The 15,530-nt window shown below is 42.0% G+C and overlaps 1 protein-coding gene across 10 annotated transcripts in view; it reads right to left on the bottom strand.

Moving 5' to 3' along the window:
- Positions 1-15,530, bottom strand: part of rapgef1b (Rap guanine nucleotide exchange factor (GEF) 1b) — a 203,660-nt gene that overhangs the window by 7,364 nt on the left and 180,766 nt on the right. For all 10 annotated transcript variants that reach the window (XR_011588156.1, XM_070863848.1, XM_070863841.1 and 7 more), the window contains 7 exons: positions 12,987-13,172; positions 11,732-11,816; positions 11,030-11,124; positions 9,944-10,022; positions 9,448-9,549; positions 2,234-2,331; positions 431-559 (listed from right to left, as the gene is read on the bottom strand). Coding sequence is in view for 9 of the 10 variants with exons in the window: in XM_070863848.1 (XP_070719949.1) it covers positions 431-559; positions 2,234-2,331; positions 9,448-9,549; positions 9,944-10,022; positions 11,030-11,124; positions 11,732-11,816; positions 12,987-13,172 (774 nt within the window). In the remaining variant the exon portion in view is untranslated. The remainder of the gene's footprint in view (positions 1-430; positions 560-2,233; positions 2,332-9,447; positions 9,550-9,943; positions 10,023-11,029; positions 11,125-11,731; positions 11,817-12,986; positions 13,173-15,530) is intronic.

The raw sequence follows: 15,530 nt of genomic DNA on the forward strand, positions 1-15,530 counted from the left end.
TCTCCGTTTTAAATGGGTGACCCCTTATTCTGAAGTCAGTACGAAGAGAAGTCAAACATACAATGCTACACATGTTGAGATCTTCAACCTATCTATGTGGTCAGGGAGATTATGGAGTGCAACTAAACCATCTTTCCATCAGGAACGAAAGTCACTCCAGCCTGCTATGCACCTCCCAGCAACCAGTTAAAAGTTTGGCTTGATAGAGCACTTGGAGAAGGCAATTTTCTTGGCCCAGTACACAAATAAAAAAAATCTATTCTAAAAATTGCATTACGCTACCTTGGCAACAGTGTGTCCAAACCAGGAATGGTTATGCAGTTAGTAGTGTGGATCCATGGTCACCAGTTTGCTTCATACCCATCTATCACTTCAGAGTGAAGCCTGTATTTGTGGAAATTCAGTAGTCTTGGGGCTCGCGAATACTTACATTTGCTGGAAGCGTCGCATACTGTCCAAGATATTAAACTGTTGCCATCGTTTAGAAAAGTTGATCTTTCCATCAATTAGATCTGGGTTGCCAAGGTGCACAAAGGTCAAGTCCTGTAGAATGAGGCCCCTAGAGAAATGAGAGAGGGGTTAAGATCAAATGCTTTCTGCACATGGAATAATAGAACATGAAATTAATTCCTGGTACAGTTTACAATATGTTCGCAGATGACATTAGTGCCATTCCATGTTTTGCCAAGTCTCAAAATATTCTGCAGCGCATATCAAACTTGTATAATACATTTTTTTAAATCAAGTTAACCAACCCCATGTTAGTGGGGGTTACTACTTGTTATTCACAGTAACAAAGAGTTACCTTGAGGCAAGATGCAATTTTAATTCCCTCTTGGTGGTCACTGGGATAAAACAGTTGCTGCCAAGCTCATAATCAATAGTTAACACTGACCAATCAGAAAGCTAAAAGAAACCCAGTGAGTTAATCATTCTTAGATTCTTAAGATACACAAACAAGGACCTGTTGATCTCGAGTGACGGTGAACACTGAGTCGAAGTCAAGTACAGTCTTCAGGTGAAGTGGGGTTAGAGGGCAGAGGATAATTGTTTCGCGAGGGCATGCAGACTTCATTCAGTCCCCATTTCGCACTTGTGCATTCTGACCTTATTTATATATTTTCGGTATTAATTCCTATACCCATATTTATAACGAAAACTGACTAATCCTGAAACACAGTCTCTTGCTGGCAGTGTGCAGTTTACATTAGAAATGCGGACATACAAATGGATAATGAAAAAGAGAGACCGAATGCAAAAAATATTAAATTTTTTATATGGATATCCCATGATGTTCTACACTGACAGGTATGTTGTACCATTTAATGCACAATGTACTATTTTACAAGGTGATAACCTGGGCTCAGTTGGTAGCACTTTTGCCTGAGTCGGAAGGTCAGGAGTTCTCAAGTCCCAATCCAGAGGCTTGAGCACATAATCTAAGTTGCCACTTCAGTGCAGTATAGAGGGAGTGCTGTACTGATGGAGGTGCCATCATTTGGATGAGAGGTTAAACTGAAGCCCTATTTGCCCTCTCAGGTAGACGTTGAAGATAACATGACATTATTTGAAGAGGAGCCGGGTAGAGGAAGAAGGAAAAGGCCAGTTTAGGGCTCTGTGGTGAGGTCAGGCGTGAGTAGACGCAGTAGGAAACATCGGGCGATGGCCTGTTATTAGCACTTCTCAGGCAAGTGTCGCCGTGGAGACACCCACCACCTGCCTCGGATGTGTAATTAGGAAGGCGAGTTAAGTTTAATACAAGTATGTTTAGAGGATGGCAATTAGTGAGAGAAAGAGAAGTGTGACTTCCTCCAGGTACAGGAAGTGCGCACTATATGCAAGATGTGTCCAGGAACGATTGAATCAATGGGGCTTCTGATTGGTCAGTGCTCACCATGTTGCATTATCGGTCACATGCCCAGCAGTAACCAGAATACAGAATCAAAATAAGAATCATTACACTCAGCAGCACCAGCTGTCTGATTGAAGTACTAACAGGTAATGTTTTGGCCAGTGCTGTCCCTAATTATTTGTTTCCTAAATGGCAGATCAGCTGTTTCTGTCGGCAGGTTTCCCCAGAGATGAGCAGTGAGCAGTCCCAAAACTTTCAGGTGCTGTGTGTTACGGTCAATTATTGAAGCAGCAAATCTCGACACACCGTGAGCAACAGCATATTGGTTTTTATTTTAAAACTGCATTCCTCCTTCGGAACACAAGCCATTCCAATACTCACAGATAAGGTATACAGGGTGGTTCCACCTCTGCCAAAGCAGCTCGATATGCTCGAAACGAAGAGGAGCTATCAATGAGTGTACAGTACTCAGCCAGACCCTGAAAATAAAGAGTGAAAGTTAGTTTGTCAAACAATGCCACAGTCATGTACCTGCAGGAACGTGCTGAAGGTTTTCATACCTCTTGGCTATCCCCTAATTTATGGCGCTTTGGACAAGGAGATGTGACTTACTTCATTGAAGGGTCGACTTAATTTTGAAAGGAATATCAATTATGGCATAGCAAAAGATAGTAGAAAATAGAACAATGTTGCACAGTACTAAAGATGTTTAACATTGTAAGTGTGCTAGCAAAAACTGTGACTTCTTCTGATAAGATAATGCGGTCTAAAGTTTACATGGGTGTTTAAAAAGTCATGAGTCGCATTGTCGATTTTATCTCCCTGCAGAAACCCATTCTTTACGGAGGACTCGGGTCTTCATGCTTTTAGGGGAGACGGTGTGAAAAGTAGCGGATAACATTTTTCAGTGTTCCAATTAAAATCCAGGCAACTAAGTATTGATTACAAAAAAAGAATATTGCAGCTATTGAAAGGATAGAGAAGAGAGCAACCACAAGATTGAAGGGATGGATTGGATTGTGAAGAACGATTATGTAAATTGGACATGTTCTCAGTGGAAAAAGAGACGGTCAAGAAGTGATATGATTGCTGCTCTTGGGATTTCTAAGCAGACTAGATAATGTAAGATCATGACAAGCTGTTTCACCTTCTCCGGAACAGTAGAACAAGAGGACATGGCCTGCGTTTGTAGGCTGGAAATTCAAAACTAATTTGCTGAAACATTATTTCAGAGAGAGGTAAATCTACAGAACAGGTTTCCTTTGGAGACGGTGGAAGCAGAAAGCGTAGATTCAAGTCAAATGTAAATTGGATAGATTTCTTTTAGAAAATACTATTTTGAGATATTGTAGACAAGTAATTTGAGACATGACCTATGTAATTGTAGCATGCTTGGAAGCAACAGTTGACTGGACCTGTGCTCCCAAAGCTCTCCACCATTGGGGTTTTTCCCTGATGTCATGTCTGGGTCTGTTGTAGATGAATTGATGGAGATCGATTGCAGAGTTTAGTCAACAACTCCATTATCATTGTATCATGTGACTGCCAGGCGAACTAGATGGACTTTGGTCTTTTATCTAGCAATTCCCATATTCCTATGTATTCTTAAAACCACCAAATCACCACAATAACTAGGAACAGGCCACCTGTTCTCGGGGCGTGCGGTCTGGTAAGACCAGAAGAATGAAAACAAGCTAAAGGGTTATACTGATGGAATAGTTTCTAGGACAAAGCAGCTCGCTTGATTGGCACCCCATCCACCACCTTCAACATTCACTCCCCCCACCACTAGTGCACCGTGGCTGCAGTGTGCACCATCTACAAGATGCACTGCAGCAACTCACCAAGGCTTTTTCAACAACACCTCCCAAACATACAGCCTCCACCACCTAGGTGGTCAAGGGCAGCAGGTGCATGCGAGCACCATCACCTCCAAGTTCCCCTCCAAACCACACACCATCCTGATTTGGAAGTATATCGCCCGTTCCTTCATTGTTGCTGGGTCAAAATCTCGGAACTCCCTACCCAACAGCATTGTGGAGTACCTTCCCCACACCGAGTGCAGTGGCTCGCCACCACCTTCTCGGGGTAATTAAGGATGGGCAATAAATGCTGGCTTTGGCAGCAATGCCCACATCCCATGAATGAATTTTAAAAAATTAAGACTTGGTGAAGCTGGTGGTGCCTACTTGTACATTCATTCTATTTCAATCCAGTACAGGGTACAAGGAAAAGAAAGACGGATTTATATAGTGCCTTTCTTGACCACCGAACGTCTCAGCGCTTTACAGCCAATTAAGTACTTTTTTGAAGTGTAGTCACTGTTGTAATGTAGGAATTATTAATTTTGTGTGTTTTTCTATTTCAACCTCTTTAATTTTGTATAATTACTTTCTTGTACTTCCTATTTTTAATCCATCTGGATGTTGTTTCTTGTGTGCTCATTATAAATGTTCTTTGTTGTATTTCGAAGGGTACTTACACTTTGGCTATTTTATTTAAACCTCTTCCAAAGAAGTCTTTCCGGTACATTTTTCTATTAGTCCAGTTTCCATTTGTTTTGGTCAGGTGGGTGCCGGACAGGTGCAAAAACCTGCTCATGAGTCTTGAAGCCAAGTGACTGAGAAATCCACAGATTTCGCAGCGCTGTTTGCCTGATTATGGACTGAGTGCACACACACACTCCCTTGTAGGGACCCATCCCACTTACCTATGCCCAGAGAGCCAAGGCTCAGGGGCTCTATTCTCCACCCCCCACCCTTTACCTCATCAAGTTTGCAGGAGTAGTGCTAAGGTTAACTAGCTAAAACCACAGATCTTACCAGCACAGAATACTGGTAAATGTGTCCAGTTAGAACTATCCTACATAGAAACACTGGCCCCAAGTTTCCACACGCGGCAAAACAGGTGCCCCTCCGAGCTGGGCGCCCGTTTTTCGCGCCGAAAACTGCGCCTGAAAAAAAAACCGCGCTATTCTCGAGCGCTTTGCAGCTCGATGTCTGCTTGGCGTGGCGCCCAGGGGGCGGAGCCTACCACTCGCGCCGATTTTGTAAGTAGGAGGGGGCGGGTACCATTTAAATGAGTTTTTTTCGTGCCGGCAACCCTGCGCGTGCGCGTTGGAGCGTTCGCGCACGCGCAGTGTGAAGGAAACATTGGCACTCGGCCATTTTAAAAAGTGCTGCAGAAAAAGTGAAAATTTGTTTATTTAACCCTTCCAAAGGCTTGTATTTTAATTTTCTTGATATTTATGTGTGTGAGGGTGAGGGAGTGCATTCTGTAATTAAAGATAGACTGTGATAAACGGGACACATGCACTTGTTTGAGACTATTCAAATTCTTTGTAGCTGTTCAATTTTTAAAAATTTTTAATAAAACCACATTGCCCTTCCATGATCAGCACTGAGGCTTCTTGCAGCTTTCTCCCCCTGCCGTCCGTCGGGCCCGTCGGGAAACGGCTGCCTCAAGTAATGAGGCTTCCTGCAGCCTTCTCCCTGCCCCCCCTCCCGCCGTCGGGAACGGCTGCCTCAGCTTCCGAGGCTTCCTGCAGCCTTCCCCTGCCTCCCCCCCACCTGCCGTCGGGAAACCGCTGCCTGAAAGGCCTGCCTGAAGCACTTTCACACAGGTAGGAACATGGTTTATTTAATCTTTTCTTTGCTTATAAATTTTTATTCAGGTTGGATTTATTTGTATAATATTTGTATAAGTATAACTAAGGATTTATTGTAGAATGTAATGACTTCCCTTCCCCCCCCCCACCCCCGTTCCGGACGCCTAATTTGTAAACTGCGCCTGATTTTTTTTTACTGTGTAGACAAGGTTTTTTCAAGCCTACAAAAATCTTCACTTGCTCCATTCTAAGTTAGTTTGGAGTACATTTTCACTGTGGAAACTTTCAAATCAGGCGTCAGTGGCCGGACATGCCCCCTTCTGAAAAAAAAATTCTGTTCCAAAGTGAAACTGTTCTACCTGACTAGAACTGCAGAAAACTTAAATGTGGAGAATTCTGATTTCTAAGATATTCCGTTCTCCACCAGTTGCTCCTAAAAATCAGGAGCAAATCATGTGGAAACTTGGGGCCATAGAAACATAGAAAATAGCTGCAGTAGGCCATTCGGCCCTTCGAGCCTGCACCGCCATTCAATGAGTTCATGGCTGAACATGCAACCTCAGTACCCCATTCCTGCTTTCTCGCCATACCCCTTGATCCCCCTAGTAGTAAGGGCTATATCTAACTCCTTTTTGAATATATTTAGTGAATTGGCCTCAACAACTTTCTGTGGTAGAGAATTCCACAGGTTCACCACTCTCTGGGTGAAGAAGTTTCTCCTCATCTCGGTCCTAAATGGCTTACCCCTTATCCATGTTAGAGCTCTGGTTTGAGAGTGGACAGAATTCCCGCCTCCGCTTATAGGCCTATCTGCCACGCCAGAATGGTTAATTCAGCAATGGCTTGGAGTCCGACAGACAAATTGAGGCCATTTTCTTTTGAGAGATCAACGGGTGATTGGTGTTTAAAATTATGATGGGTTGGGACGTAGAAGATAGAAAAAGACCATTTTCAGCGGTTGAGGGGCCCGCAACACGGGATCAGAGATTATAAGATTAAATGTAAGAGATTCAGAACAGTGTGTGGGAGAAACCTTTGATTTTACAGAGGGTTGCGAGGCTGTAGATTGCACTAGCAGAGTTAGTGATTGAAGCAGAGACCATGTCAACAATTAGGAATAAATTAGATAGGTGATTGAAGGGAAGGAAAGGAAATTAATGAGATAGGAGAATAGAGTGGGGCACATGGGACTACACTTTGTGTGAAGGATAAAAACCAACACAAGATAAATACAGGCTGAACAGCCTGTTTCCCTGTTGGAAACTTCTGCACAAGATAAAAGTTCATGGGGTTGGTGGCAATATATTAGTATGGATAGAGGATTGGCTAACTAACAGAGAAGAGAGAGTCGGGATAAATGGTTCATTCTCTGGTTGGCAACCAGTAACTAGTGGGGTGCAGCAGGGATCAGTGCTGGGACCCCAACTATTTACAATCTACATTAACGACTTGGAAGGAGGGACGGAGTAACGTAGCCAAGTTTGCTGACAATACAAAGATGGGAGGAAAAGCAATGTGTGAGGAGGACACACAAAATCTGCAAAAGGACATAGACAGACTAAGTGAGTGGGAAAAAATTTGGCAGATGGAGTATAATGTTGGAAAGTGTGAGGTCATGCACTCTGGCAGAAAAAAATCAGTTATTATTTAAATGGAGAAAGATTGCAAAGTGCAGGACCTGGGGGATACTTGTGCATGAAACACAAAAGGATAGTATGCAGGTACAGCAAGTGATCAGGAAGGCCAATGGCATCTTAGCCTTTATTGCAAAGGGGATGGAGTATAAAAGCAGGGAAGTCTTGCTACAGCTATACAAGATATTGATGAGGCCACACCTGGAATACTGCGTGCAGTTTTGGTTTCCATATTTACGAAAGGATATACTTGCTTTGGAGGCAGTTCAGAGAAGATTCACTAGGTTCATTCTGGGGATGAGGGGGTTGACTTATGAGGAAAATTTGAGTAGGTTGGGCTTCTACTCATTGGAATTCAAAAGAATAAGAGGTGATCTTATCGAAACGTATAAGATTACGAGGGTGCTTGACAAGGTGGATGCAGAGAGGATGTTTCCACTGGGGAGACTAGAACTAGAGAACATTATCTAAATAAGGGGCCGCCCATTTAAGAGAGATGAGGAGGAATTTCTTCTCTCAGAGGGTTGTAAATCTGTGGAATTCGCTGCCTCAGAGAGCTGTGGAAGTTGGGACATTGAATAAATTTAAGACAGAAATAGACGGTTTCTTAAATGGTAAGGGGATAAGTGGTTATGGGGAGCGGGCGGGGAAGTGGAGCGAAGTCCATGATCAGATCAGCCATGTTCTTATTGAATGGCAGAGCAGGCTCGAGGGGCCATGTAGCCTACTCCTGCTCCTATTACTTATGTTCTTATTGAAACTTATCATGTTGAATGTATCTATTCTGCTACAAATATCTTCAGTCCTTTTCCTTAGTCTTGAACTTGCTACCAATCTTTCAAAGTGTATTCTTTCCAGTCACTGTTTCATTGTCTTTTTCATTTACCTTCTCATTTGCCTCCTCTCTCTCTCCAAGTTCAATTGAATTCAGTCTCAAAGCTAGTTGACTGAGCTGACTGGAGTGGGCAGTTGGAGCTATTCTGGCCCAAGTGGAAGTGGTTTTAATGTGACTTTGAACCCACATAAAAGCATAATTAAAAACTAAACAAGCAAGTCTTATTAAAAAAGATGATTTAAAAGTTGGTGAGATGTGTGAATTCCAAGGATTACCCACAGCTGCAGACTTCTCTTCACATCTCAAGGATCACATTTTTACACCTGGCAATAGCCCAGAAAAAAATATTTGACGTATTTATATATTTAAAAAAATTTAATCCATGCTGCCTGTTGCAAGACAGCAAAGTGGAAACTTGGGAGTTGTGATCCGGTAAAACTGAATTCTTTGGGTATGAGTTTTGAGGAATTTTTACAATTTTTCAGTGACTCATTTAAAAATCAAGAAATATCACAGGAATTCCCACCAGAATTGGTAACTGTTCTTTCAAATTCAGAATGACCTGCTGTGCATGTCCCACACTTGACTTTTAGTCATGATTTTCAAAATTCATGGCTGCTTCCCAACTTCAAAAGAGCAGTTTATGTTGGTGGTGAAGTGGCACGTGAATGAGATTGAGACAGGGTGTTAGGCACACTTAAGTAAAGACAACTAAACTCAAGAGCTGAAAAAGATTACTGTGTAATTTGCATGTATTTTAAGCTGCATCCAACTGTGACAAATGAAGCAGATGTAACCCTGTAGTTATATTTGTGGCTAACTAAGTCAGCGTTTAGGAGTAACCCTTTTAATCAGCACACTGCATTTACTGAAAATTCTCTTGCTATTCCAGAGCTCTGGCTGCTCCAAGGTTAGGTTTAATTCTTGCTGGTGTAATCTGCAATGGTTCAATTTATCGCCCAGGGAATTCGGTGTTCCTCAAGTTGAACGATGGCAGTGCTGAACAGCAGAACATTTTCCCCCCTCTTTGTAATCAATCAGTGACAATATCAACCACTCTCAGCCGATATGTATAATGGATGGACACAAGTCAAGTGCCTTTACCATACCCTGATCATGTGCATCAACCTCAACTTTGGGATAAAAAACATTCCTCATTTCATCAATCTAACATTTCCATTATCAGCCATCCAGTGAGACGCTGCAATTGGTAAATTTTTGAATCAATTCATTTCCGAAGGGTTCCCTTTTAAAAAAACAATCTAGTTTCTTGATTTAAATATAAATGAAAGTATGCATTCATGAAATGCCATACAGACATGCTGCTGTAGCAGCCACATAAAATTGGGATGACAGCATAAACCTAAATATAGTTAACTGTTGCCCTGAAGGCATTTTTCTCAAGTTTACGGATAATCTTCTGTCATTGCATGGATTGAAGCCTGGACATTTTGTCACATACTCATTTGCGAAATTGAATCAAGCACCATATAGCCTGAAGGAACAGGAAGGGCCTTACCTCTGAAGTTTGCTTCTGCCATTCCAACCTACGGATGGGCGCCGAGTCTAATGCAGACAATATAGCCAGGTATGAATTAAAATTATTCAGTTTGCGCAAGTGCTAAAAAAGGGGAAAAAAATGTTTTAATTTCAGCACATGTTGCAAGGATTTCAAAGTTACACAGCTAAATGGATATTTCTGTAAAGCATAGATTTTCCTCCCTCTCAGTGCTGGAGGTATCCAGTCTGATTTGAACCACGCTCTCTATCTGGCTGGAAATTTGCATCAACATGCATATAAAATACGCAGTCCCTCCTACAAACACATATTTCACTGGCATAAAATTGCACTATGTTTTAGATTAGTTCGTGAACAGCAACATATCACCACCCAAATTACACAATATTCCAATATATGCACTTTAAGTCGTATATGTTTATTAAAAAGTCCTGCAACTCAGTATTAATAATCTTGACAGTGAATGTAGGTTAAACCCTCTAACCAGTTTACAAACCTTCATAATTTTGATGAACTTTAGGAGCAGCCGTTCTCGATCTTGAGCTTTCTCCTGTTGAATAATTATTGACCGTACCCTGAAAGAGACCAATCGGATTTAACAAATGAAAATACATCAACTGGCCCGTAATTTGTGGTCAGCGGCGAAGCAAAGGCATGTGTCGTTGGTCCCGGAGAAAGCTGCCCGATCTGTGGCGAGAAATTTGCCTTTTTCAACATTCAGTTGATTGCATGCTCTGACATGGGGATTCTCAGCAAAGAGCTGCAATGATATCAACAAGCTGTCTCAGCAGCTAATCACATTGAAGAATTCTCTCAGACAGGAAACGAGAAGCTGCTTTTATCCAGACTTTAAAAAAATGTTAGAGCGAAATAAACATTGGGACTTTCACATGGGGATAAGGTAAAAGCTGAAATATCGAACAGACTTTCAATTATTTTATCATAATGGAGAAACTTGAAACTCCACAAATATAAAAATGAGTTTTTCAGGACCAGAACATTTGTTTATCAGCCAATATGCTGTTAAAACCCCAGTTACACCTATTCCAACAAGGTTTAATATTTAATGGAGTATTTAACAGCGATATTAGCGTGTTAAAGCCTATGTTTTTGTCAGTTTCACTAACTGCCGGTTATTTGGGGAAAGGGGCAGTGGGTCAACAGTGCAGCCCATGTCAGGGCAGTGAATGATTGATTACTTCAGGATTCCCGTGTTTAGATATGCATACACTACATCCTGCAGTTGCAGAGGGGTAATGACGTCAAACTCTCTGACCCTCCTCCTACCTCCCCTGGACCACAACCCCACCACCGAACTTCAAGCCATCGTTTCCCAGACCGTCACTGACCTCACCTCTTCTGAATATCTCCCCCCCCCCCCCCCAATACGGCCTCCCATAGTCGTCATCCTCTCCAAAGCCTGCATCTACTTCCATCCCATGAGCCACAAACAAGACTGTCCTGGTCGACCCATCATTTCAGCCTGTTCTCACCCCACGGAACTTGTTTCTTCCCACCTCGACTATTTTGGTTCCGACTGGTCACAGGCGTAAAGAACTGAGAAATATTGCCTGATCCTCACCAATAGGACATGTTGTTGAAGTGCTCTGTAAACTGTGTTAGGTTTGGACTCTTCTCTTCATTCTGTTCTTTGGCCCAGAGTAAAACCTCAGGGATCTGTCATTAAGAGAAGCGACAAAAAAGTGAAATGAAGGCAAAGTCAAAAGATTTGCTAGACTGGCAACAGATTAATTAGATCAGGACCCCGATGTACCCTTGGTTCCCAAAATTGAGGCACAAAGGAACCACCAATGAAATCTTTATTTTTTACAGCACCGATGTTAACAGATTTGGAGGAAGGAAAGAAGGGGACAAGAAGTTGTCCTAAATTTCATTTGTGGGAGTTTCCCACTGGAAATGTTCAGACAGTCCTGCATTCAACATTATACCCTCGCTCTACAAACCAAGACCACAGCATAGTATCAATTATCTTCACTAGTTAATAGCAGAAACCTCAGCTTGTTTCCCAGTTGTCTGATCATGAAGGTGTCTATTATGGCTCACTTCTGCTGATCTAATCTTATTCTTCTACTCAATTGAACCCTTTGACTTCCAATTATCTCAAACAGGCTTGCTGTCTCTTCAGCAGTTCAGATAAACAAAACAGTGGTGTGTTTCACTTGACAGCTAATCTCACATCAATGCAATCCATGAAAATGTACTCATCTGTTAGACTGGTCACAGAACACAGACCCATCCAAAATATTCCCCATCAGATCATTACCTCGATCTTGTAGAACAGCTCAGCATCCAACAGGGTCAACTGCTCAGCAATCTCATGGCTGTGAAAGTCATGAAGGGTTCCAGGCCTACGGGGGGGGGGGAAAAAAGGCATTAACCCGAAGGTTACAGGAAGTCTTCGGGACAGAATAGATTCCGTTTTCATTCAACGGTATTCTCTCGCTCGCTCACCCGACAACAATTTTTTTTTCTGGGATATCCCATTTCCATCAGGTTATTTAAGTTTTGCCTAATGAGCTAATCCAGTAACTTACAAATAAGCTTCAAGGTGGTCTGTAACCTCATTTATTGGCAGCTTTTTTTTTTGGAATGCCTTTCAAACAGATTGGGCTGAAAAATGCGGCCTCGCGGGGTCTGTACGAAGTGCGCGCGCGCCCGGCGGGACCTCGCAAACGCCCGTTCTCGGGGCGCGATGCACATGCGCCGAGTACCGGCTTTTGCGATCTGTCACAATTTCTTCTGACAGATCGAACGCATCCCCGCGGGAAGGACATCCCGCAGGGCAGAGATTGGGTTATTTGCCCATTGAATGCCCGGCGAATGCCCTTCAGACTCTTACGACTGGTAAAAGCGGGCGTGTAGCCTACTTTCATCAGCGTAGAGTGTTTTAAAACATAGAAAAATATAATTTAATCATTCATTTTTATATTTAAAAACCCTGTCCATTAAGGCAAGGTTATTTTTAACCCAATTGAAACACATTTTTTAAAAATCCCCAAATAATTTTTTTTCTAAAACATTTAATTTCAATTAATTTTTACTATGCGAGGTGCTTTTTATCTTATTTATTGCGTTTTGTTTCTTGTTTTAGGGGGTTATTCTCATGGATAGTAATGGGGGTGTCCGTACAAACAGCTCTCATTATCAATGAGAATATTAGATAGGGGTTGGTGGTCCAGGCCCATGTGATTCTGGGATATGTTTACGTATCTTGAGAACAGGTTCCCGTACACTGCACACTGAATGAAGGCCTCCGACATTCCTCCAGGACCGCCAGGTATTTTCATAAATTTTTTTCAGGTTGGAGGCGTTTGTCCGAAGGAAGCCTCTGACCGCAATTCCACCCCCCCCCCCACCAGTCTCCCCACATTCCTGTGTACACTATTTTATACTGCTTGCTTCACAGGCGCAGGTACTGGATTCATTTCTGCTCTCAATATCGACACATTTACAACTCTCTTCAGTATAACCCATGAAACTCTCAGCATTTTTTTTTAAAGTATGCACACAACTCCAACCTTGCTGCTACCCCTCGCGCTGCCAATGGCTTCATCAAACTCGCGTATTTCACAGTTTTCTTCTGATCTACTTTATCCAGAATATTCTTGCGTAGAACCCGGGCCAGGCTCAGCTCACCGCTGCACACTAGACGGAACACGAGTTCCATTAGCAACTTTAGGATGTCGTCCGATAGTTCCACCAGACTGGAAAAGGACACAGCAAAAGGGAATTGGTCACAGGGCAATCATCAATACAACATATAAACAGCAGCAGCTCAATAGGATAACATTCATATTGTCGTTCAGGACATTTTGAATATTTGCCATGTTTCAGCACTGTTGGAAATGTACAGGAAAATTAAATGGGAAAGTACAAATATTAAAAAGATCGCAGGGATATTTCCACATTAGATATTGGCATACCAAATTTACAATGTGCAATGTAAATCACTAGTTGCTATTCATTATATGAGCTCCCTTAACATAGCTATTAAATCGAGAGGGTCACGGTCATCTAATGCCACAAACACAAATGCTAAGGCATTCGTGAGGAGGTTTATGCTCGATTCGCTCACCATTCGCTGAACTAGTTTTGCATCTTTTCTCCCACATAACTGTCAAGCATGTCCTACATTACAACAGTCACTACATTTCAAAAGTACTTCATTGGCTGTAAAGCACTTTGGGACATCCTGAAGTTATGAAAGGTGCTATATAAATGCAAGTCTTTCTTAAACAGAAAACATCTCCATCACTTTGATAAACCTAAAAGGGCAACCTAGAATGGGATTGGAATAACAGATCTCATTATAGCTACTTCCTGCTCCTATCCTCACCCCTCAAATCCTCTGCACTAGTGGTAAAAGAGAGGTTTCAATTTTTATATTGAAAATGAGGAAAATCCTTCAAGTCAGAATTGCTATTAGCTGCTAACCTGTGTTAGGGATTAGTGAAAAGGGCAAAGGGACCTAAAAAGAGGAAAGATATTTTTTAATTGGGGGAGGAAAATTTGACACATTCTATTAGCTATTATAGTTTCCTATTGTCCATCGTAACTCATCATGGATAGAATGGGTTTACTGAACCACTGGTGAAATTAAATGACCAAAGTACACAAGAAACAAAAAAAAAATCAACTCATTCTTCCCACATCCTATGTACAACAACATTTAGCATATTTTCCCCCCCACTTAATTTCCTGAAGCAAAGTACTACATAAATTCTTCCTCACCCATAAAAGTATTCATGCAAAATCACTCCCTGAACCAGGCTCTACACGTTCTACAAATTACACTTTTTCGTAAGCGTATTCTATAAAGTATGCATGCTTTGAAACTGGAAATGTCCTTCAGTATACAGAAAGGTTAAAATTATTCACTCAGCAACAGGATCCTGCTCTGTGCTAATCAATATGGCCCAAGGTATTACATTAGGAACCACCACAGATGCTGGAGGCATGTTTAACGGCTTCTACGTAATTCATACAAAACACCAATAAAACTGCACTCAATACATTTAATCCATCAATGCAAAAGTTGCAAGTGGAGCTGGTGACATTAACTGTCAAGTCTGAAAGGCTGCACACTTTGGAATATTTGGGGGGGGACTTTCATCGTACTGCTTTGTGAAAAAGCACACTGGAGGTCCAAGGGACATTACTGTTGCCACCTCTGAAGCATGTTGTTCATTTGTGTAAGGTTTATTAGGCACATACCGACCTCTCTGCCAAGAGAAGGCAGCAGTCTGCTCCCAGGGTGTGTAACCAGCGAGTTTGAGTGGTGGAGCTTGTGAAAAAACTAATTGATGCTGCTCATCATTTGGCACCAATTTAGATGTCACAGTACTCATTCATTGCTACTCTGTATATTTTAAAATCCCACTAGAGTGAAGGGACTGTGTCATAACACACATTGAGGTGATTCTAGTTCCTCTGATATCAGAAGAGCTTCCTCATATCAAAGCTCAACTGCCTTCATTTCCGTATAATTAAAATGAACTTTCACAGTAAAAATTAATCTTTTTTTCAAAGCTACAAATAGCATGGAGCAAGTGGACCAAATACAAAATTGTCTGGATCGATTAGCCTGACAAGTGACAAATGCAAGGCACTGAGACTTGGGAATATAAAATGAAATGGAGAACTGCAGGGCACAAGGGATTTGGGGGCAATGGTGGACAGAGTACATTAAAACCATCAGTACACTATACAACAGCAATGATGGTGGAAAGCAAACATCGCAGGGTGTATACAGCCAGATAGATGGATCTCTAGTGCGCAGAGCAATACAGAGCTTGCTTAGAGTATTGGTTTAGTCTCATCTGAAAGTAGTGTGTTAAATTCTGGGCATTGTAATAGTGCGGATATCCTACTTTATATTAAAAATGGACCAGAGAAGGGTGATTAAATAGATCGCCAAATCGGCTATGAACAGAATGCTAATAAACTTTTCAGGGTTCGAAGAGGTTAAGATGATCTATCCTGAGCCACCTTTACCACAGTGTAGATACAGTGAAGCCGAACAAATTCATGGAAACACCATCACATTCCCATTCCCCTTCAGG

Source organism: Pristiophorus japonicus, chromosome 20 (genome assembly GCF_044704955.1).
Source record: "Pristiophorus japonicus isolate sPriJap1 chromosome 20, sPriJap1.hap1, whole genome shotgun sequence".
In the NCBI taxonomy this organism is placed as follows: domain Eukaryota; kingdom Metazoa; phylum Chordata; class Chondrichthyes; family Pristiophoridae; genus Pristiophorus; species Pristiophorus japonicus.